Genomic DNA, 25,114 nt, shown 5'->3' on the forward strand with positions numbered 1-25,114 from the left:
GTCATGCTACTGGCGGCACCAAAACAAAACGAAGATAAGAAGACAAAACGCTACTCTCTCTTTCACTCATTTTCTGTTCAATCTATCAAACCAAGAGCAGAGAGCAAAAACAATTAATGGCTACTTTACCATTCTCTGCAGCTCAATCGAGTTCAGTTTCGGGCTTCAACTACAGAGCCAATCATTCCAATCTTTTCTTTGTTAGAACCCCACGATTTTTCAATCGTTTAAAAAGAAGAAACTTGTCCGTCAAGAACATTACTAGTGACCAAAGGCAAGAATTGAAAGATCCCTCAGTCAATGGAGAAGGTTCTTGTTGTACTACTAATAATTTCTTCCCTTTCTAGTCTCTTTTGCAGTTTGGCGTTCTCTCGTTCAATAGCGTGTACTGGTATTTTTCATGTGTTTTTGTGTGTTTACAGCTTCTTTAGAGACCCTCGAACCTGATTCTGCATCTATTGCAGCCAATATTCAATACCATGCAGAATTCACACCATTATTCTCTCCAGAACATTTTGATCTTCCCAAGGCGTTTGTGGCAACTGCAGAAAGCGTTCGCGATTCGCTAATTATAAATTGGAATGCCACATATAAGTACTACGAGAAGATGAATGTAAAGCAGGCTTATTACCTGTCTATGGAGTATCTACAGGTTCAGTACTATCGGTTTTCTGGTGGCTACAACTACTAAAAACCAATCCTACTGTGCTAGTTCGGTTAGTTCTTGCTGATGATTTGTTATGTACTGTGTTTTTTTATGTCGCAGGGCAGAGCATTGCTAAATGCCATCGGGAACTTGGAGCTTTCAGGAGCTTACGCTGATGCTTTGAAAAGGTTGGGCCACGAGTTAGAGGACGTAGCTGGACAGGTAAGATGTTTTTATGATAAGTTTTGTTCAATCATCATGGCTGATCGCTCCCGTTTTTTTGGGTTACAAAGGAGATGTTCGAATCACTCCTTTATGCCTCGTCTCCTGATTTATGAGTGCAATCCAAATGATTTGCTTATAGGTATTGGTAAATTGGATTTTCTTAACTCAAAATAGCGTTGCCTAATGGTGCATCCAAATCCCAACAGTCTGACTTTCTTTCCGTAAAATGACTGGCTTCGAAACAGTTTTTACATGGAATGAATTAAGTATTTACTAAATCTTATGCTATTGTATCGGGATTCGGAACACACACTCATTGATAACTTTGCCGAGCTTTATATGTTTTTCTCTATCAGGCATCCCTATAAACATAGCAACATTGTGTATAAGCATTCTTAAATCTTTCTGTTAAATTTACGAATGTCAGGAACCAGATGCTGCACTGGGGAATGGGGGCTTAGGGCGGCTTGCTTCCTGCTTTCTGGATTCGTTAGCAACACTGAATTATCCTGCTTGGGGCTATGGACTCAGGTACAAATATGGCTTGTTCAAACAGCTCATCACAAAAGATGGGCAGGAGGAAGTTGCAGAAAATTGGCTTGAGGTATTCATTTGAGTTTAGTATTGTTCAAACAGCTCATCATTTTTTTTTGTATAGCCCCCTAAATCTCGTTTGAAGGTTTATTGACATAAATTTCAAAGCTGATTGCTTTTATGCATAATGCATAATTTATATGTTCCTCTATTTGTTTAATAATTGAAGCATCTCTTGGCAGATGGGCAATCCATGGGAAATTGTAAGAAATGATGTCTCCTATTCTGTTAAATTCTATGGAGAAGTTATTTCCAAGCCTGATGGAAGTAAAGAATGGATTGGAGGAGAAAACATCACAGCTGTTGCGTATGATGTCCCAATTCCTGGATATAAAACTAAAACCACAATAAACCTTAGATTGTGGTCCACTAAAGTTGCACCGAATGAATTTGATTTACGTGCTTATAATGCTGGCGATCATGCCAAGGCGTGTGCAGCTATAAAGAATGCCGAAAAGGTCTGTGAAGTAACAATCATATAGCAGTTAATTTCATGAATCTGTTTATGATCAACAAACTAAGACACTGAAATTTTAAGATCCGCTTGGGCACTATATGGCAAATTATATGTGAAAGTGTGTGTCTGTCCAGATCTGTTGAGAGCACCTCGGTACATGTCTATAGGGATTAGAAACGGTTTATTAGAATTTATAATACCAAAGCTGATGGTTCCATTTGATGATTTGTTGTGATCAGATTTGCTACATATTATACCCTGGAGATGAATCAATTGAGGGCAAGATTCTACGGTTGAAGCAACAATATACACTATGCTCTGCATCTCTCCAAGATATCATTGCTCACTTTGAAAGGAGATCAGGGAAGCCTGTAAATTGGGAAAATTTTCCAGATAAGGTTGCAGTGCAAATGAATGACACTCATCCAACACTTTGCATCCCGGAGCTGATAAGAATTTTGATAGATTTGAAGGGTTTGAGCTGGAAGGAATCATGGGATATTACTCAGAGGTACTTCTCTACATGGGCTTTTGCACTTCTGTGGCAACCAGTGGGGCAGTAATTAAACTATGCTTGTTCCACAGCGTATGAATGTGTCTGCTGCACATCTGCTTGCATTTGAATTAATTTATAGTTGATCCATACAAAGATCACCGTTCCAGTATAATAATTTTGTTACACATCGATTGGCTATATGTTGGCTTCTAGTTGTGGTTGCTAATAACCCCCAGGATTCTGTGATTTATGCAGAACTGTTGCATACACAAATCACACAGTTTTGCCTGAGGCTCTGGAGAAATGGAGCTTAGACCTTTTGCAGAAACTTCTGCCACGACATGTTGAGATCATTAGGATGATTGATGAAGAGGTAAGATTAAAGAGGTGGGATGATTTTTACAGACATCAATTATTTAGACTTTTTCCTCTTCAATTCTGTTGTCACTTGTCATCTATTCCTTCTGTAATCCAGCTGATTCATACCATAATTGCGGAGTATGGCACAGAGGATCTCGACTTGTTGCAGCATAAGCTAAAGCAAATGAGAATTCTTGATAATATTGAGTTGCCTGACTCAGTTCTAGAATTTTTAGTTAAACAAGAAGAAAGTTCTGCTGTTGACTCCATTAAGGAAGTTAAAGGCTCAGATAAAGAAACTGAATCTGCTGCTGAAGAACAGGACACTGATGCGAAAGATGTGGTGACATTTGACCCAGATCCAAATCTGCCAAAGATGGTCCGCATGGCTAATCTATGTGTTGTCAGCGGGTCTGCTGTAAATGGAGTTGCTGAGATTCACAGTGAAATAGTAAAAAATGAAGTATTTAATGAGTTCTATAAGGCAAGTAAATTAGTATTCTGTTCTGCTTCTCATATCACTTTCTGATCATGAAATTGCATGAATATTCTCGAGGATAAAAGTAAATAATGAGATCTTGTATTTCTTCAGGACTACTGTGCATTGAATTTTCTTCAGGATTAAAGTAATTTCAGTATCCATTACTTTTTGGCAGTTGTGGCCTGAGAAATTTCAGAATAAAACAAATGGGGTGACACCAAGAAGATGGATTCGTTTTTGCAATCCAGATCTCAGTAAAATCATAACCAAGTGGACTGGAACAGATGATTGGGTCTTAAACACTGAGAAACTGTCGACACTTGCAAAGGTAAATTGTTATTTGTTACATTACAACCTACTGGTTGCCCTGTGCTCAACTTAGATCTCTGGTGACATTTCAATTGTAACTTCACTTGAAATGTTTTCTGACGCCCATATTTTGATGTGCCACTCTTGCATGTGTGCGAGTCTTTCCTTTTACATTTCAGGACAACAGTGAATTTGACCTCATCAGCTTCATACATATTAGATTTTGACAGATAAATGCAAGTTTTTCGCAGTTTTCTGATAATGAGGACCTCCAATCTGAGTGGAGGGAAGCCAAAAAAAGAAACAAGATCAAGGTTGCGGACTTCCTTAAAGAAAAGACTGGATATATTGTCAATGCTGACGCAATGTTTGATGTACAGGTTATTTCCTGCCTACCCTTACCTTGATCTGTTTCTGTTTTATCTGATCATACAACTCTATAGAAGTCATTTCGGTCTTTAGTCCTGGTGCTTGATATCTGATTTCTGGTACTAAAAAGCTCCGAGTAAAACATTGACACTTTAAATTGAATAGGTGGCGCTGATGATGATCAATGGCAACAATCATTTCTTGAATTGCACTGGTCTCACTTTTGTTGATACAAGTGATGTTGAGCAAAAAATAAAATACATCTTAAAGGATAACTTCTTCGTCTTTATTTTATTTACAAATGAAAAGTATCTCGAGTCTATAAGTAATATAATAATTCTAATTCTCAGGTAAAGCGCATCCACGAATACAAGCGGCAGTTACTGAATATAATGGGAATTGTATATCGCTATAAGAAAATGAAAGAAATGAGTCCTGAGGAAAGAAAGGCGACGTATGTTCCTAGGGTATGTATATTTGGAGGCAAAGCATTTGCTACATACGTCCAAGCCAAGAGGATTGTGAAATTTATCACAGATGTGGGAACTACTGTTAATCATGATGCAGACATAGGCGACCTTTTGAAGGTATAGCTTGGCTAAGTGATCATCAATACTCATCAATTATGTCCAAATGCTGATGTCTGAAAATCGTGGGCTTCTTCTCATATTTGCGTTCTTGTTTGTCACCCTTATTTCAGGTTGTCTTTGTACCTGATTACAATGTCAGTGTGGCAGAGGTACTGATTCCAGGAAGCGAGCTTTCGCAGCACATCAGGTATTCATGTTACTTCAGAATTACAGGGTTTCCTTTCTTTTCTTCCTTACAATTCAGATGAATAAGATGTGTTCAATATCCTTGACACCTTCTACCACAAATCTGACAAAAGAAGCATGTGAATTACTGCAAAAACTGCCACCCAAATTACATCAAGATTGCTAATTATTCTTGGTAGTTCTGCAGGATGTTGGTTCCATTATTAATTCAAGATTTTAGTTATTGATTCAACTGTATCTTATTATTTGATTGCTCAGCACGGCTGGAATGGAGGCCAGTGGAACCAGCAATATGAAGTTTGCAATGAATGGCTGCATTCTTATTGGCACCTTAGATGGAGCTAATGTTGAAATAAGGCAAGAGGTCGGCGAAGATAATTTTTTCCTCTTTGGTGCAGAGGCACACGAAATTGCAGGCCTAAGAAAGGAAAGGGCTGAGGGAAAAGTAGGCCTGCTGTACAAGACTACACTCTTTTTTTTACTTTCCCAAACATTCTCATCTGATTTCCATAACTTCTCCTGACATTTGACCAAAACTCCGCTACCAACTCCCTGTTTTAAAGTAAACTGAGGTAAAAAGAAAGAAAGTGAGTCTATCATTATCCAAGTCACTTTATCTATCTCATCTTGTTTGCAGTTTATCCCTGATCCAAGGTTCGAAGAAGTAAAGGCGTTTGTCAGAAATGGTGTTTTTGGCCATTACAACTATGAAGAACTCATGGGATCCTTGGAAGGAAATGAAGGTTATGGCCGAGCTGATTATTTCCTTGTTGGCAAGGATTTCCCTAGTTATGTAGAGTGCCAGGAGAAGGTTGATGAGGCATATAAAGATCAGAAAGTAAGTAGCATTTGCTAGACACGCACATATTGCAGACATAGCATACAACTTTTCTTGTCCCTTCATATGCTGCACTGATAGATCAGTGTTCAAATAATTTTTTTGATAGTTAGTTTATAAAATAAAGGCATAGAAATCTGAAGAGTGAAATCTATATGACTAATCATCTTTGAACTTCAATGAAACATACATATACAATGTCCATGAATATCCTGCATGTATGTGCTCCCTTGCAAATTCAACCCTGTAAAATGTGGCTGGAGGTAATTTGTTCCACAGGTAAAATCATTTTTACATTTATGCCTAAAGTTTATATTTATAGATGTATGGAATTATTATATATAGAAGCATGCCTAGTGGATTGATTACAGTGCAAGATGTGTGCTGATAAACTCAATGATAACTGGGGCAGAGATGGACAAAAATGTCGATTTTGAATACAGCTGGCTCATACAAGTTCAGCAGTGACAGAACGATTCACGAATATGCAAGAGATATATGGAGGATCCAACCTGTTCTATTGCCTTGAATTGATTATATCTGCAGGGCGGGGGGTGCGAACTATATTGGTGTAAACCCCACATTTGATGTACTGTTATTACATACGATTCATGAATATGCGAGAGACATATGTATGGGAGGACGATGGAGTTTTTGGGGTTTGGTATGCCTCCTTCATTAATTTGTTGCCTTTCTAGAAACGTAGGGAATAAGAGATACAAATGAAGCAAGTGCTTTTAGAAAAAGAAGCAGGCAGCAATCCCAGATATGATGCTTGTTTCCAGAATTGTACTCTAGCATCTGCCATTATTGGAGACGCTAGTAATGATTGTAAGGTTGAAGGTGATGGTATTATCGTAAATAAATCAAGTCATTCTTGTTAGTTTTAGGGTGACGTGTGATTTTGGAATTAAATGTAATAATGTCATGCCAATAGTACCACTCTCCGACACATAGGTTATTTCCGCGCCTGGCTGTGGCACGTAACAAAATTATCTTGAAGGTGAAAAATTAATATTTAAATTATATACTCTCTTTTTTTGACATTGTAGAAACAAGGATGCTATAAAATATTTTAATCTAATTTATTATTTATATAAACTGTTAATTGTTTTGTTAATCACCTTGTTAAAAGGTTTAATAGTAACTTTTTTTATTTAACCGATGTAAAGAACTTATGGTTAAATGATAGTAATTAAGACTATTACTTATTTTTCTCATACTTAGAGTTAGTTAACCAAATTATTTCCTATGTATGTTTTTGATAACAAAATGAACCTATATAATTTATGTGCTTGTTTGGGATATTGCATTTCAAAATGTTTTTTTATTTATAAAAATATTAAAATAATATTTTTAAAATTTATTTTTCACATTATATGAAACCAGTTTAATTAGTTGGTATTACAGATCTCACCGAATTGATCAGTGCAACAATTCAGTTAGTGTAACTAGTTTTCTTTACACAAACAAAAATATGTGTACAAATACTAAAATTATTTTTTAAAAATAATTTTTTTCTATTTTTTTCTTATGGAGGCATTTTCTACAATGGCTTTAAGGCATTACAAGGAGCATAATAGCAAAAATATGTGTACAAATACACCGAATTGGGTGTTAACTATTTTTTTCTTTATTTCTTTTTTAGTGAATTTGACTAATCTAATTTGATGATTAATTATTTAATAAACAAATACTAAAAGACATGGTGAAAATATTGTTTACCACACGCGACTCAACACGGAAACACAAATCATTGTAGTTGCCACATGTATCCTTTTTTTTCCATTCATGTTTTTTTTTTAATTACGCCATTTTAAGATCAATTTGATGGCCAATTTAAACAAATTTATTGAAGAATTCAAAGATGGAGGATTAAGGTGAAAAAAATTGAGGAAATGGGTGGCAATTCAAAATTACCATTGAAGGCAAAAGGTCTATTCAAAAAATTAATCTACAAACACCCAACCTCGCATATTTTTTTAGAGCCCTAAAATTAATCTCAGATAGAAAACAGCTGTAATCTACTCGGTGCTCTATATTGCATCATAGGCAATATTTTTGGAATAATTTCTGCCTTCATAACTCACTGTCTGTTTTGCATTATATTAATCACTTGTGCTCTTCTAATTATAATTTACATGACATTCACCACGGGTGTCCTGCATGTTTATTTTTGAATTTTAAAAGCGCTCATAAATTATATTTTTAATAATTATTTTGATATGCCATGTAAATAATAAAATTTTAAAAATAAAAAATAATATTTTAATATATTTTCAAAAAAAAAAAACTGTTTTAAAACATTTGCTCCGATATAAAACAGGCTGGTAGTTGCGCGGGCCAGGGACAATATGTCCTCAACCGTTTGATTTGATAAATCATTCAATTTCCGTGATTATATATATATATATATATATATATATATATAGAGAGAGAGAGAGAGAGAGAGAGAGAAGGAGGAGAGAGAGAGGGGTCACATGGATCCGGAACTCAAACTTTATGCACATTAACTGGGAGTGCCATTAGAGAAGAAGAGGTGGAGACCGGAGCTGAGAGTGCAAATTCTTTGCTGTCTAATTCCAATCTCTTCACGGACGGGCATTGCAGATAATGCCATGGTCTTCGGATCTACAGAACAACAAGGACATCGTAATTTATATATGGGGTTGATGAGATCACGAGGAATGTGGCCTTATTGCCTGCCATCTTGAGAGGGCTAGCTCTTGGATGCTTGCTTCTGTTTTTTAATTCAAGATCCTGCCATGGCCTTCTCAGGTTCTTACGTTTCTAAAAGATCCAGTACCATCCATTCTCTTTATTCCTTCGATGGGCGAAGCGTGCTCCCTGTCGTCTTGATATTGATAGAACTCCAAAAGTCTGTTGGCCCCCCCCCAGGTACTCTTCGCTTCTTTCCTTTTCTCTTTCTAGCTTGTCTTTTTATATCTTTATTTTTAAATATTATTAATTACTTTCATATATATTAAATAAAAATATTAGCACGGGAGCAAAATAATATATTTAGAATTAACAGTTAAAAATGTTTTTTTTAGAAATACATTAAAATTATTTTTTTTATTTTTTAAATTTATTTTAAATATTATCACATTAAAATAATTTAAAAATATATATTTTTTTAAATTTAAAAAACCATAATTTAAACCGAATTTCCAAATTCATGCACTTACAAACGGTAACTCGATTATTACTATTTTTGTTTTACAAAACATATAAAACAAGATAGTTGCCTTCCATCTAATCTCCAAGATAAAGAAAATAAGCGAACCTCCTCCCTCCACTTTTCCAGATCTCAACAACATTAATCAAAGTCACCTTCTTGCTTCTGCCTTGCCTTCATTATTACGAACAAAAGATGAAGCTCCCTATCTTCCTCCTCCTCCTCCTCCTCTCCCTCATCACTCAAACTTCCCTCTCCAAAGTCACCATCTCCGTGACTCCAACAACCCTCCAGAAATCCGGTGACACAGTGACCATTTCCTGGTCCAACGTTGATTCACCTTCCAAACTCGACTGGCTCGGGCTCTATTCACCTCCTGACTCACCTCACGACCACTTCATTGGCTACAAGTTCCTTTCTTCCTCTCCTTCATGGCAATCCGGGTCGGGTTCCATTTCCTTGCCCATCACCAACCTCCGCTCCAATTACTCTTTCCGGATCTTCCACTGGACCGAATCCGAAATCAACCCCAAACGCCATGACCATGATCACAACCCCCTCCCTGGGACGGCCCATTTTCTGGCGGAGTCGGATGTTGTCGGGTTCGAGTCGGGTCATGGGCCAGAGCAGATCCATTTGGCATATACGGATGTTGAGGACGAGATGAGGGTGATGTTTGTGGTGGGTGATGGAGAGGAGAGGAGTGTGAAGTGGGGAGAGAGGGACGGGGAGTGGAGTCACGTGAGTGTGGCACGTGTGGTGAGGTACGAAAGGGAGGATATGTGTGATGCTCCGGCAAATGGGAGTATTGGGTGGAGAGATCCGGGTTGGATCCATGATGGGGTAATGAAGGATTTGAAGAAAGGTGTTAGGTATTATTATCAGGTAATCTAATTTTTAATTGATATTTAATCTCTGTTTTTTTCTTTATAATTTTTAATTCAGGCATGAGAAATATCCGTTTTTTTTTGTGTTTTTGCTCATTTCCATTCTTTTAGTCCATAATTTAGCTTGGAAGACTTCAATTTTGTTTTGCTGCACGGTTTAGTGGTTGCTTTTCTGGAGCTACCTTGGTTTTGCAGCATGTTAGAATTTCTTTTTCTATTTTCAAAAAATCACATACATCCATGCCTTTAGGGATGAAAGCTAGATGGAAAAAGGCAAAGTTTTCTGCTGCATGTGCCAGGCTCATGCTTTTCACGAGATTGATAATTGAGTGAAAGATTGATTTTTGGAATTTGGTTGCTTTTCTAATGTGCATTTTCCTCTTCTTCCGCTTGCTATTTAATTGTAGAATGCATTCTACTACGAATATCATTCTTAAAACTACATGTTATTGGCTTGGCAAGTTGTTTCAATCGCACTTCATTTTCCTTGTTTTGCGCCGACTGCCAAACAACATAACGTTTTCAGAAACATTCTGACATCAATTATCAAATCTGGAGTCAATCATAGTTTTCATGGTCATCCACAGTGTAAAATTCTGCTTTCGCTGCCTCTTTTCATATGACCAGCTGCTTTGATCTGTATTCACCTGATTTCTCTATGTCATGTACATGAGTGGATAAATCGGGTAGTATTATCTGCTTCTTACCCAGATGACACGCTTCTAACTTCACTGCAGCAAGTGGATCCTCCGAGACATAGAAGCTATTGGTGACAAGCATGCTTTTGTTTCTCATATAGGAGATATCAGCTATGCAAGAGGGTACTCATGGTTGTGGGACCATTTTTTTACCCAAGTAGAACCTGTTGCTTCCAAAGTGCCGTACCATGTGTGCATTGGCAATCATGAGTACGATTGGCCCTTACAGCCCTGGAAACCAGATTGGGCCAATGCAGTTTACGGAACTGATGGTGGTGGTGAATGTGGGGTTCCTTACAGCCTAAAATTTAACATGCCAGGGAACTCTTCAGACTCAACTGGGACCCGTGCTCCTGCAACCCGAAACCTTTACTACTCTTTTGACACAGGGGCTGTACATTTTGTGTACATATCAACTGAGACCAATTTTGTTGCTGGGAGCAGCCAATATAACTTTATAAAGCAAGATCTGGAATCAGTTGACCGGAGCAAGACTCCTTTTGTGGTAGTCCAAGGGCACAGACCAATGTATACTACTAGCAATGAAAACGGGGATGCCCCAATGAGGAACAAAATGCTTGAGCACTTGGAACCTTTGTTTACGAAATACAATGTTACCCTTGCACTGTGGGGTCATGTGCATAGATACGAAAGGTTTTGTCCAGTGAATAACTTCATCTGCGGAAGCACTTGGAAGGGATTTCCAGTCCATGCTGTGATTGGCATGGCAGGACAAGACTGGCAGCCCATCTGGGAGCCAAGATCAGACCACCCAAATGATCCAATTTTTCCACAGCCAGCCAGGTCTATGTTCCGTGGGGGGGAGTTCGGGTACACCAAATTGGTTGCCACAAAGGAGAAGCTAACACTTACTTATGTAGGTAACCATGATGGAAAGATGCACGATATGGTTGAGTTTTTGGCATCTGGAGAAGTTCTCAGTGGTGATGATAGCATTAGTGTGGATGCTGGAGCCAGGATTGGGGTGGTTGATTCTACGTTCTCATGGTATGTCAAGGGGGCAAGTGTTCTTGTCCTTGGGGCTTTTGTGGGCTATATTCTTGGCTACGCATCCCATTCCAGGAAGCAAAATGGTAACAAGGCCAGCTGGACTCCTGTGAAAAGTGAGGATATATGAAAGATTACGAGGAAATTATGATGCTGGGCTATACATGCAGGACATGGTTCCTCGTATTTTTGGAGCTTGTGTGCAATGGGTCGTTAAAGTTTCTGGTGCGCTAAAATGAAGCCCTCTCTAATTGTTTTCTGAGAAGATGAAGCCCTCCTACTACTTTGTCTAACAAGGTTTGCTAAAAAACTACCTCATCGTACTTGTATACTGTAAATACTAAATACTAAATCTTTGTTCTGTATTTTGCGAGAATAAAAGCATTAAAAAGGATTGTATGATAGCATACGCTTTTGTAGCAACATGTTTTGATGGAGCAAAAACTAATCTGTTTGTAAAGTCGATTGCGTTGTGTTTATAAATTGCATTCCCTTTTAGGTTAGGTGACACAATGGGCTCTACCGGCCGTGCTTTCTAACACGTATTCTGAATTTCACTGCTAATCGCTACAGAGCTGACAAAATTTCATGGGAAGTTTTGCTGTTCTATTTTCGGGTCAGAAGAAGATCAGTAACCCCATTTCTCCAACCTATGAGTTTGTGAAGTAGATCATATGGATAAATTATATGCCGAAGAAACAAAGAATAGAATTTTTTATTAACAATATCTTGAAAGAGACGCTCTCTTTAAATACAACTGGGATTTCGAGATGTCAAATGAATGCCGTTGCAACAGCTAAAACAGCAGTTATGCTGAAGGTGATACAGGCTGCCCAGTGTTTCACTTCCCAAGCAAATGACGTGTACGTTGATTAGCTCCTTTCACTCGAGAGTTCAGCTCATCCACATCATCACCAAGGTGATCAAGGGCCTTATTTTGCCTGCGTTAGTGACATTGGTTAGATCATCTGGTAGCTTTGCTCACATAAAATTTTGCTTTTCAAGGTTGATAATGAGAAATATTCTTGGAAGAGAAGCAAAAAATGTTGATAATGAACTTGTAATGCCCCAAAACATTTTATTTTTTCAATTACGAGTGACATCAAACTGACCTGTCAAGTTCACTTCCCATATCAACTGCCATGCCTTTTAAATCACCCAAGATGTTGCTTAAATCTGAAAGCGCATCATCTTGCTTTGCCTTCTCTACCTGGTATCAGCACACCCATATATGCATAAATCTCAACATTACACCACACTTTTATTCTTCCAAGTTCTAATCACCTGTGAAGTACACTAACCTCAACTTCCTGCAGGGCATTTGTTGGTTCAGGAGGAGGAGTTGTAATAGCTGAACGTCCTTTAGGAGCTAATCCCAGCTTTTCTCTTTCTCCTTTGCTGTATTGGTTTACTTTGGATGGTTTATCTGTGGCCAGTAAAGCAGATCATAGAAGAACATAATAAGGCAACGATTTTTATAAAATGAAACAAACCAGTGATGATGGAAACCTGCTGTGATCAAAGGTTCTGTTATGTCCCGGGTCTTCTTTGGCTTCCAAGGCTTAGAGAAGATGCCCCCAAGATTGTTTAAGAGCTTCTCTCCCTGACAATAGCAGTATAAAATCATTAGAAGTTATCCCTGACTGTAGTAATATGTCTGTGGAAGGAATCCCGGTAACAAGACCCAAAGGAATCAAAGGGAAAAAAAGGTATTTTTAAAACAATCAAATATGCTCTTCGATGGTAATCTAATACGCTCTTTGATGGTAGTCAGTATGCTCTTCGATGGTAATCCATTATTAGGTAATGTGTATGTTTTGAACGTTCAAGCAAAATAAAAAGTTCCCTTCTCTTGCAACTACATTTTTTTTCCCTGTTGAGGGTTCTCTTGCCAGGCAGACAGTTGAAATAAAATGACATTATCCTTATAGAATTTTAATACTAAGCCTTAGGTACGCAGCATAGCATCATGGTTTGCTTTCTTTCTAAATAAATTCTCACATCTCAGAGAGAAAACAGAGAATTCAACCAAGTTATTGAATCGAACTGATGCCAACATAAATTTTCTCTCATAATAGCATGGACCAAACGCCAAGCATATCTGGTTAGGGGCATAGAAAAAGTGTTGCATTCCAAGACTCTGTTTTTCCTTTCAAGCATATGCTCAATAATTGCATGGAGATTTGTTTGGAAAAATCCTTGGTGGTGTTATCAAATTCAACCGAAACAGATTTATCTTCGTAGAGGCATATAGGACAAGGCCCTGTTGATGATATAAACATACAAATTGCTCAACCTAACATGATGCACTATGGATTGCTATTGCAGTGAGTCAGAGAGCATGAAAATTTGTTGAGTGCTGATCCCTAGGCTGATGGATTTATTTATATTCAAAGAGCAAAATCAGCCAATATGAACCAAGCCTGAACTCTGAAGATAATAAAGACTAGAATTTCAGTATTATCATCATCTTCTCACCATTCTTTTTAAAAGAACAAAAATCGGTTTCCCGCCTCGAGTAATGCGTACGGAAAATGATTTCATAACAACACATTGAGCTTACCTTACTGAGATCCTTATCCATATCAGCAGCCATGTTATGGGTCCTGGTGATTTGTTCACCCTGAGCATGCAGCATATCTAGAGTCCTTGTAGCATCTTGTTTGATGTCCTCAGCAATCCTGAGGCAGTTATTAACATTGTTTGTTGTCTCCTCAGCCTTGTAGGCAGCGTATTTCTCCAGTTCTTGAACGCTTTGGTTTCTAGCCCTCCCTAGTCACGGAAATCATTCTTGTATCTGTCTTTATCATGGAAAGCATTATCGGGAACATTAAGCATGGACTCGGAAGAAGCTAGTTTTCCGAGATGAAGTGTTTGCTTGGCATTGGATTCATCATCTGAATCAAAAGGGTTAGAGGTAGAAGAGGCTGGAGGGTTCACTGAACTTTGCTTGGTAGCTTTATTATTCGCAGGTGATTTCCCAAATCCAAACATTTTGAGTATGAGCAAAGACTGAACACGTCAATTGAAGACTTGCATGGTTGGGAGTGCAAAACCAGGAAAAGAGAACAATAGAGTCTGCGTGAAACTTCAATTCTGGCACCTAAACATAAACAATGCCAATCAGCTGCAATGACAACGAAGATTTTTCTTCCTCTCCATTTTCTTTCCTTAACGAAATAAATGCTTCATGATGCTAACAGGTGATTTTCCAACCATTTTTATTAAATCTCAAGACGAACACAAACATTAGAAAAACCCAGAAATTAATTACTAACACAACTCCAATTGACACAAGTAGATGAGAAAAACGAGAGAGAACCAGAAACTGTAAGCTGCATTTCGGAAGACATTAAAGTTAAACAAACATGAAGGGATCCCAACTGCTCCTTCTGGTTATCTCGGGTCTTGAACAACAGCAAAAAGAAAAGCCAAATTAATGAAACGCACAACGGAATTTGGCCCAGAAGAGTGAAAATTACCGTTCCAACGAATACAAAATAGTAAATTCCTGGTCTTTCCATCTTATCCAGACAATTGAGTCATATTTTCAATAAGAAGATATCACGAAGAAAAGCATAAGAATCAAACAACGAAGGAAAAAGAAATAAAAAAAAATCTTGCTTTGAAGAAATGCAAGATAAATGGAAATTCAAAGCAAAATCACTAGAACTAAAAAAGGGAAAGCAATAAAAGAATGGGTACCTCAGACCCGAATGAAAGAATGAGAGTAGATATTATAATTCTTGGGCGATTGCCAAGAAAGGTTTCACGCAGAAGACCAGAGCCAGAGGATGGGAATCAGAGGGAGGTTTGTTTATTAAACTCCTTCTGATACAAGTAATACAAGGAAGAGAGATAATTTTTAGCAATATTCTCTGTCTATCTGTCTGTGTTTGAAAAAATCAAGCAGATGGGAGGCGCCGCGAAAAACAAGAAAGGCTCTTCTTTCTCCCTCTCTAATCTGAGAAATCTCGTCCCCATGGAAATGGAAGAAGAGTACTTATGTTATATAAGTTCCCCTTACGAATTTTCAGACCGTTGCGATTCCTTTGTCCTCTTTCCCTTCTCTATAATTTAATAAAATAATTGACGTTTTCAGTTTTTAAGGAAAGATTATTTAGCTTATTAGTTTGGATGGGTCAAGGTCCATGTTCGATTCTTCTAGTCAGGCCCAATTATTTTCAAATTTTGTTTCCTACGGGATCAAGCCTAACTGGTTGTTGACTCAAAAAGGGAATATGGGCTCAATTCTTGGTGCTCAACAAGATGGCACCTCAATTGTTTTTGTGTTTTTGTGGCTGTTTTTAAAAATTTTATTTTTTTAAATTAATTTTTTAATATTTTTTATCATTATAATATTAAAAATAATTTTAAAAAAATAAAAAATATATCATTTTAAAATAATTTTAAATTAAAAATTTTAAAAATAACCGGTACTGCAAAATAAAATGCTTTTTTGAACGTATTTGAAAGTGTTATTACGATTGCTTTTTAAAATATTTTTCATTTTAAAACATGTAAATTTTTAAAAATTATTTTTGATATTAATATATTAAAATGTTATGAAAATATTAAAAATATGTTAATTTAAACTGAAAAAATTTTAAAATTTTTAAAAATAGTTTTGAAATCCAATTCCAAACGGAATATTAATCTTGCAAGGAAGACTGAAGACATGCAGACACTAATGTCTTCAGGTACTCCCCTCATAGAATTTGGCCAACAGCAACCCTGAAAGGATGGCTATCCTTCTTCTCTGAAGCAGAGCAAAAATATCTTATTAAAAAAAGACTTCCAGTTCTGGAAATTTGGAACCAGCAGATACACTATCATCAAACTAGCGGGGAGTTATTTCCTAGTAGTAATTAACGAGTGACGGAAAACGACAATCAATAATATTTCCCTCGTTTTGAACATGGAGTCATGCTACTGGCGGCACCAAAACAAAACGAAGATAAGAAGACAAAACGCTACTCTCTCTTTCACTCATTTTCTGTTCAATCTATCAAACCAAGAGCAGAGAGCAAAAACAATTAATGGCTACTTTACCATTCTCTGCAGCTCAATCGAGTTCAGTTTCGGGCTTCAACTACAGAGCCAATCATTCCAATCTTTTCTTTGTTAGAACCCCACGATTTTTCAATCGTTTAAAAAGAAGAAACTTGTCCGTCAAGAACATTACTAGTGACCAAAGGCAAGAATTGAAAGATCCCTCAGTCAATGGAGAAGGTTCTTGTTGTACTACTAATAATTTCTTCCCTTTCTAGTCTCTTTTGCAGTTTGGCGTTCTCTCGTTCAATAGCGTGTACTGGTATTTTTCATGTGTTTTTGTGTGTTTACAGCTTCTTTAGAGACCCTCGAACCTGATTCTGCATCTATTGCAGCCAGTATTCAATACCATGCAGAATTCACACCATTATTCTCTCCAGAACATTTTGATCTTCCCAAGGCGTTTGTGGCAACTGCAGAAAGCGTTCGCGATTCGCTAATTATAAATTGGAATGCCACATATAAGTACTACGAGAAGATGAATGTAAAGCAGGCTTATTACCTGTCTATGGAGTATCTACAGGTTCAGTACTATCGGTTTTCTGGTGGCTACAACTACTAAAAACCAATCCTACTGTGCTAGTTCGGTTAGTTCTTGCTGATGATTTGTTATGTACTGTGTTTTTTTATGTCGCAGGGCAGAGCATTGCTAAATGCCATCGGGAACTTGGAGCTTTCAGGAGCTTACGCTGATGCTTTGAAAAGGTTGGGCCACGAGTTAGAGGACGTAGCTGGACAGGTAAGATGTTTTTATGATAAGTTTTGTTCAATCATCATGGCTGATCGCTCCCGTTTTTTTGGGTTACAAAGGAGATGTTCAAATCACTCCTTTATGCCTCGTCTCCTGATTTATGAGTGCAATCCAAATGATTTGCTTATAGGTATTGGTAAATTGGATTTTCTTAACTCAAAATAGCGTTGCCTAATGGTGCATCCAAATCCCAACAGTCTGACTTTCTTTCCGTAAAATGACTGGCTTCGAAACAGTTTTTACATGGAATGAATTAAGTATTTACTAAATCTTATGCTATTGTATCGGGATTCGGAACACACACTCATTGATAACTTTGCCGAGCTTTATATGTTTTTCTCTATCAGGCATCCCTATAAACATAGCAACATTGTGTATAAGCATTCTTAAATCTTTCTGTTAAATTTACGAATGTCAGGAACCAGATGCTGCACTGGGGAATGGGGGCTTAGGGCGGCTTGCTTCCTGCTTTCTGGATTCGTTAGCAACACTGAATTATCCTGCTTGGGGCTATGGACTCAGGTACAAATATGGCTTGTTCAAACAGCTCATCACAAAAGATGGGCAGGAGGAAGTTGCAGAAAATTGGCTTGAGGTATTCATTTGAGTTTAGTATTGTTCAAACAGCTCATCATTTTTTTTTGTATAGCCCCCTAAATCTCGTTTGAAGGTTTATTGACATAAATTTCAAAGCTGATTGCTTTTATGCATAATGCATAATTTATATGTTCCTCTATTTGTTTAATAATTGAAGCATCTCTTGGCAGATGGGCAATCCATGGGAAATTGTAAGAAATGATGTCTCCTATTCTGTTAAATTCTATGGAGAAGTTATTTCCAAGCCTGATGGAAGTAAAGAATGGATTGGAGGAGAAAACATCACAGCTGTTGCGTATGATGTCCCAATTCCTGGATATAAAACTAAAACCACAATAAACCTTAGATTGTGGTCCACTAAAGTTGCACCGAATGAATTTGATTTACGTGCTTATAATGCTGGCGATCATGCCAAGGCGTGTGCAGCTATAAAGAATGCCGAAAAGGTCTGTGAAGTAACAATCATATAGCAGTTAATTTCATGAATCTGTTTATGATCAACAAACTAAGACACTGAAATTTTAAGATCCGCTTGGGCACTATATGGCAAATTATATGTGAAAGTGTGTGTCTGTCCAGATCTGTTGAGAGCACCTCGGTACATGTCTATAGGGATTAGAAACGGTTTATTAGAATTTATAATACCAAAGCTGATGGTTCCATTTGATGATTTGTTGTGATCAGATTTGCTACATATTATACCCTGGAGATGAATCAATTGAGGGCAAGATTCTACGGTTGAAGCAACAATATACACTATGCTCTGCATCTCTCCAAGATATCATTGCTCACTTTGAAAGGAGATCAGGGAAGCCTGTAAATTGGGAAAATTTTCCAGATAAGGTTGCAGTGCAAATGAATGACACTCATCCAACACTTTGCATCCCGGAGCTGATAAGAATTTTGATAGATTTGAAGGGTTTGAGCTGGAAGGAATCATGGGATATTACTCAGAGGTACTTCTCTACATGGGCTTTTGCACTTCTGTGGCAACCAGTGGGGCAGTAATTAAACTATGCTTGTTCCACAGCGTATGAATGTGTCTGCTGCACATCTGCTTGCATTTGAATTAATTTATAGTTGATCCATACAAAGATCACCGTTCCAGTATAATAATTTTGTTACACATCGATTGGCTATATGTTGGCTTCTAGTTGTGGTTGCTAATAACCCCCAGGATTCTGTGATTTATGCAGAACTGTTGCATACACAAATCACACAGTTTTGCCTGAGGCTCTGGAGAAATGGAGCTTAGACCTTTTGCAGAAACTTCTGCCACGACATGTTGAGATCATTAGGATGATTGATGAAGAGGTAAGATTAAAGAGGTGGGATGATTTTTACAGACATCAATTATTTAGACTTTTTCCTCTTCAATTCTGTTGTCACTTGTCATCTATTCCTTCTGTAATCCAGCTGATTCATACCATAATTGCGGAGTATGGCACAGAGGATCTCGACTTGTTGCAGCATAAGCTAAAGCAAATGAGAATTCTTGATAATATTGAGTTGCCTGACTCAGTTCTAGAATTTTTAGTTAAACAAGAAGAAAGTTCTGCTGTTGACTCCATTAAGGAAGTTAAAGGCTCAGATAAAGAAACTGAATCTGCTGCTGAAGAACAGGACACTGATGCGAAAGATGTGGTGACATTTGACCCAGATCCAAATCTGCCAAAGATGGTCCGCATGGCTAATCTATGTGTTGTCAGCGGGTCTGCTGTAAATGGAGTTGCTGAGATTCACAGTGAAATAGTAAAAAATGAAGTATTTAATGAGTTCTATAAGGCAAGTAAATTAGTATTCTGTTCTGCTTCTCATATCACTTTCTGATCATGAAATTGCATGAATATTCTCGAGGATAAAAGTAAATAATGAGATCTTGTATTTCTTCAGGACTACTGTGCATTGAATTTTCTTCAGGATTAAAGTAATTTCAGTATCCATTACTTTTTGGCAGTTGTGGCCTGAGAAATTTCAGAATAAAACAAATGGGGTGACACCAAGAAGATGGATTCGTTTTTGCAATCCAGATCTCAGTAAAATCATAACCAAGTGGACTGGAACAGATGATTGGGTCTTAAACACTGAGAAACTGTCGACACTTGCAAAGGTAAATTGTTATTTGTTACATTACAACCTACTGGTTGCCCTGTGCTCAACTTAGATCTCTGGTGACATTTCAATTGTAACTTCACTTGAAATGTTTTCTGACGCCCATATTTTGATGTGCCACTCTTGCATGTGTGCGAGTCTTTCCTTTTACATTTCAGGACAACAGTGAATTTGACCTCATCAGCTTCATACATATTAGATTTTGACAGATAAATGCAAGTTTTTCGCAGTTTTCTGATAATGAGGACCTCCAATCTGAGTGGAGGGAAGCCAAAAAAAGAAACAAGATCAAGGTTGCGGACTTCCTTAAAGAAAAGACTGGATATATTGTCAATGCTGACGCAATGTTTGATGTACAGGTTATTTCCTGCCTACCCTTACCTTGATCTGTTTCTGTTTTATCTGATCATACAACTCTATAGAAGTCATTTCGGTCTTTAGTCCTGGTGCTTGATATCTGATTTCTGGTACTAAAAAGCTCCGAGTAAAACATTGACACTTTAAATTGAATAGGTGGCGCTGATGATGATCAATGGCAACAATCATTTCTTGAATTGCACTGGTCTCACTTTTGTTGATACAAGTGATGTTGAGCAAAAAATAAAATACATCTTAAAGGATAACTTCTTCGTCTTTATTTTATTTACAAATGAAAAGTATCTCGAGTCTATAAGTAATATAATAATTCTAATTCTCAGGTAAAGCGCATCCACGAATACAAGCGGCAGTTACTGAATATAATGGGAATTGTATATCGCTATAAGAAAATGAAAGAAATGAGTCCTGAGGAAAGAAAGGCGACGTATGTTCCTAGGGTATGTATATTTGGAGGCAAAGCATTTGCTACATACGTCCAAGCCAAGAGGATTGTGAAATTTATCACAGATGTGGGAACTACTGTTAATCATGATGCAGACATAGGCGACCTTTTGAAGGTATAGCTTGGCTAAGTGATCATCAATACTCATCAATTATGTCCAAATGCTGATGTCTGAAAATCGTGGGCTTCTTCTCATATTTGCGTTCTTGTTTGTCACCCTTATTTCAGGTTGTCTTTGTACCTGATTACAATGTCAGTGTGGCAGAGGTACTGATTCCAGGAAGCGAGCTTTCGCAGCACATCAGGTATTCATGTTACTTCAGAATTACAGGGTTTCCTTTCTTTTCTTCCTTACAATTCAGATGAATAAGATGTGTTCAATATCCTTGACACCTTCTACCACAAATCTGACAAAAGAAGCATGTGAATTACTGCAAAAACTGCCACCCAAATTACATCAAGATTGCTAATTATTCTTGGTAGTTCTGCAGGATGTTGGTTCCATTATTAATTCAAGATTTTAGTTATTGATTCAACTGTATCTTATTATTTGATTGCTCAGCACGGCTGGAATGGAGGCCAGTGGAACCAGCAATATGAAGTTTGCAATGAATGGCTGCATTCTTATTGGCACCTTAGATGGAGCTAATGTTGAAATAAGGCAAGAGGTCGGCGAAGATAATTTTTTCCTCTTTGGTGCAGAGGCACACGAAATTGCAGGCCTAAGAAAGGAAAGGGCTGAGGGAAAAGTAGGCCTGCTGTACAAGACTACACTCTTTTTTTTACTTTCCCAAACATTCTCATCTGATTTCCATAACTTCTCCTGACATTTGACCAAAACTCCGCTACCAACTCCCTGTTTTAAAGTAAACTGAGGTAAAAAGAAAGAAAGTGAGTCTATCATTATCCAAGTCACTTTATCTATCTCATCTTGTTTGCAGTTTATCCCTGATCCAAGGTTCGAAGAAGTAAAGGCGTTTGTCAGAAATGGTGTTTTTGGCCATTACAACTATGAAGAACTCATGGGATCCTTGGAAGGAAATGAAGGTTATGGCCGAGCTGATTATTTCCTTGTTGGCAAGGATTTCCCTAGTTATGTAGAGTGCCAGGAGAAGGTTGATGAGGCATATAAAGATCAGAAAGTAAGTAGCATTTGCTAGACACGCACATATTGCAGACATAGCATACAACTTTTCTTGTCCCTTCATATGCTGCACTGATAGATCAGTGTTCAAATAATTTTTTTGATAGTTAGTTTATAAAATAAAGGCATAGAAATCTGAAGAGTGAAATCTATATGACTAATCATCTTTGAACTTCAATGAAACATACATATACAATGTCCATGAATATCCTGCATGTATGTGCTCCCTTGCAAATTCAACCCTGTAAAATGTGGCTGGAGGTAATTTGTTCCACAGGTAAAATCATTTTTACATTTATGCCTAAAGTTTATATTTATAGATGTATGGAATTATTATATATAGAAGCATGCCTAGTGGATTGATTACAGTGCAAGATGTGTGCTGATAAACTCAATGATAACTGGGGCAGAGATGGACAAAAATGTCGATTTTGAATACAGCTGGCTCATACAAGTTCAGCAGTGACAGAACGATTCACGAATATGCAAGAGATATATGGAGGATCCAACCTGTTCTATTGCCTTGAATTGATTATATCTGCAGGGCGGGGGGTGCGAACTATATTGGTGTAAACCCCACATTTGATGTACTGTTATTACATACGATTCATGAATATGCGAGAGACATATGTATGGGAGGACGATGGAGTTTTTGGGGTTTGGTATGCCTCCTTCATTAATTTGTTGCCTTTCTAGAAACGTAGGGAATAAGAGATACAAATGAAGCAAGTGCTTTTAGAAAAAGAAGCAGGCAGCAATCCCAGATATGATGCTTGTTTCCAGAATTGTACTCTAGCATCTGCCATTATTGGAGACGCTAGTAATGATTGTAAGGTTGAAGGTGATGGTATTATCGTAAATAAATCAAGTCATTCTTGTTAGTTTTAGGGTGACGTGTGATTTTGGAATTAAATGTAATAATGTCATGCCAATAGTACCACTCTCCGACACATAGGTTATTTCCGCGCCTGGCTGTGGCACGTAACAAAATTATCTTGAAGGTGAAAAATTAATATTTAAATTATATACTCTCTTTTTTTGACATTGTAGAAACAAGGATGCTATAAAATATTTTAATCTAATTTATTATTTATATAAACTGTTAATTGTTTTGTTAATCACCTTGTTAAAAGGTTTAATAGTAACTTTTTTTATTTAACCGATGTAAAGAACTTATGGTTAAATGATAGTAATTAAGACTATTACTTATTTTTCTCATACTTAGAGTTAGTTAACCAAATTATTTCCTATGTATGTTTTTGATAACAAAATGAACCTATATAATTTATGTGCTTGTTTGGGATATTGCATTTCAAAATGTTTTTTTATTTATAAAAATATTAAAATAATATTTTTAAAATTTATTTTTCACATCATTATGTCAACATATATATATATATATATATATATATATATATATATATATATATATGAAACCAGTTTAATTAGTTGGTATTACAGATCTCACCGAATTGATCAGTGCAACAATTCAGTTAGTGTAACTAGTTTTCTTTACACAAACAAAAATATGTGTACCAGGTTCTCCAAATAATTTTGTTTTTTTTTTTAAAAAAAAAAAAAACAACTCCTATAATGAGTGGAGCATTTGTACTGCAAAAACAAAATTGATGGAATCTCCTCCAAAATTCTTTCCTGAGTTCCTAACCGGGAAAAAAAAACAGAGAAAAAAATCGTGGGGCCCTGTTTGAAGTGAATTGAAAATGGCCTGACATATCCCGGGGACAACTAATTAATTACTTCAGAATAACTCACTTTCCAAAAGTTACTTTCAAGCTTTCCTTCTCATTCACAAGGCCACCCATTGACATGAATCTCTGTCACTGACCTCTACGGCCTACGGGCAAGAGTAAGCTATATCATGAGACCGAAAAAAAGTTTCGACTTTTCTACAACCACCGCTTTCTAATAGATATAAAAGGGGATTTCTTGGTTTAATTGCTTGCTTGCTTGCTTGATGTTAGACACTTTATCTCTCGTCAAGTTAGGCGTGTCCCTATTATTAATTGCCTCATTAATATATTTAGAGTAAGGTGATTGTGCGACAGTGATGGTTTTTTAAAATATTTTTTATTTAAAAATTTATTAAAATAATATGTTTTTTATTTTTTAAAATTTATTTTTAATATTATGACATCAAAATAATATAAAAATATTAATTTAAAATAAAAATTTAATTTAAAATTTAATTTTTTAAAAAAATTAATTTTGAAAGGTAAACAACAAACATTGCCATCTTTTTACAGTCCAACGAAGGTGAAGTCATGGTAAATTGAAGGGTGACAGAACACAGCAGCTTTGAAGAGACTGCATGAGAATATTCATAATTAGCCTAGTAACTGCATGTTGCGTTTAAAAACTAATTGACCATCCAGGTTGTGGGCTTGTAGCAAGGTAGGTGGGTAGGTAGGTATTCTATAAACCACTTTTATGCAAACGCGATTCCGGATTAATCCCAACACAGGATAATTCCAACTAGCTTTTTCAACTATAAATATGAATGGAAGTTGGCTAGGTCGCCAAAGAAGGCCACCTCCCCACGATATTTTTATGATCGAGAAGTTCGCTTTTTCACCTCTCTAGCCATTGCATTCTTATCTCGAGGAATATAGAGATCGGAGAGTCTTAAATTTCCCTATGTTGTTTATTAATTCAGCTGCGAAGCTTACAGATACCTTGAGCTGCTAGCTCAACCTCGATTTTTTGCAAATAAAATGCTTGAAACTCTTTTTGAACCACTGAGTATGCAATATTTGTCCCTAGCTACAGAACATTACAGAAAGTTTCCTGCTTTCCAGCAGTTTCTCGACATTAACTTGGCCTAATCATCATGCGTATAGACTCAGACAATAAAAGTAAAATTCTTATGCATGCTTAAATACATCCCGATCGAAGGGATTTGACCTCATGATGGCTTCATTTGTAGTACATAAAGATTAATCTGAGAATACCACTTTTATCATGTGTGAAACCAGGCAAAAAAGAAGATAGCTAACCTCCAATTTCCGTAGTTTCAAGGATGCTTTAGTCCATGATCCTTCTATCATTCATGCTAGTGCGAGTGGTTGAGATTCGGCCAAACAAAAACCTTTGTGTTGTTATAGCAAACGTCACTTTCGTCTTGCCAGGTCTATAGCTCTCTACATCAGAGGGTTGTCCAAGAATCATGTCCTCACACCACTAACTGTAATGATGATATTTCATGTACTAGCAAGATAAATATTTTTTGATGAGAATTTCATCAAAGATTCAATGCTTCTGCTTGTGCCATAATTTCGCAGGGCCCATATCTTCCATC

At 36.9% G+C, this 25,114-nt stretch overlaps 3 protein-coding genes and 1 pseudogene across 3 annotated transcripts; 3 read left to right on the forward strand and 1 right to left on the reverse strand.

Moving 5' to 3' along the window:
- Positions 1 to 116: 116 nt before the first annotated feature.
- Positions 117 to 6,080, forward strand: LOC133696634 (alpha-1,4 glucan phosphorylase L-2 isozyme, chloroplastic/amyloplastic-like). The gene is made up of 15 exons (XM_062118873.1): positions 117 to 309; positions 423 to 652; positions 767 to 868; positions 1,299 to 1,475; positions 1,648 to 1,923; positions 2,162 to 2,433; positions 2,674 to 2,791; positions 2,894 to 3,262; positions 3,435 to 3,587; positions 3,820 to 3,948; positions 4,288 to 4,524; positions 4,638 to 4,714; positions 4,972 to 5,158; positions 5,351 to 5,551; positions 5,964 to 6,080. The coding sequence occupies exons 1-15, from the start codon at positions 117 to 119 to the stop codon at positions 6,078 to 6,080; spliced, it is 2,838 nt and encodes a 945-aa protein (XP_061974857.1).
- A 2,721-nt stretch (positions 6,081 to 8,801) lies between these two features.
- LOC133696636 (probable inactive purple acid phosphatase 2) lies at positions 8,802 to 11,782 on the forward strand. Its single transcript, XM_062118877.1, has 3 exons — positions 8,802 to 9,614; positions 9,812 to 9,915; positions 10,354 to 11,782. The coding sequence occupies exons 1-3, from the start codon at positions 8,925 to 8,927 to the stop codon at positions 11,450 to 11,452; spliced, it is 1,893 nt and encodes a 630-aa protein (XP_061974861.1). The 5' UTR covers positions 8,802 to 8,924; the 3' UTR covers positions 11,453 to 11,782.
- Positions 11,115 to 15,379, reverse strand: LOC133696317 (putative SNAP25 homologous protein SNAP30; annotated as a pseudogene).
- Positions 15,380 to 16,597: 1,218 nt separating this feature from the next.
- LOC133695827 (alpha-1,4 glucan phosphorylase L-2 isozyme, chloroplastic/amyloplastic-like) lies at positions 16,598 to 22,325 on the forward strand. The gene is made up of 14 exons (XM_062117779.1): positions 16,598 to 16,897; positions 17,012 to 17,113; positions 17,544 to 17,720; positions 17,893 to 18,168; positions 18,407 to 18,678; positions 18,919 to 19,036; positions 19,139 to 19,507; positions 19,680 to 19,832; positions 20,065 to 20,193; positions 20,533 to 20,769; positions 20,883 to 20,959; positions 21,217 to 21,403; positions 21,596 to 21,796; positions 22,209 to 22,325. The coding sequence occupies exons 1-14, from the start codon at positions 16,646 to 16,648 to the stop codon at positions 22,323 to 22,325; spliced, it is 2,667 nt and encodes an 888-aa protein (XP_061973763.1). The 5' UTR covers positions 16,598 to 16,645.
- The last annotated feature ends 2,789 nt before the right edge of the window (positions 22,326 to 25,114 follow it).

The sequence above is a fragment of the Populus nigra genome, chromosome 6 (genome assembly GCF_951802175.1).
Source record: "Populus nigra chromosome 6, ddPopNigr1.1, whole genome shotgun sequence".
Taxonomy (NCBI): domain Eukaryota; kingdom Viridiplantae; phylum Streptophyta; class Magnoliopsida; order Malpighiales; family Salicaceae; genus Populus; species Populus nigra.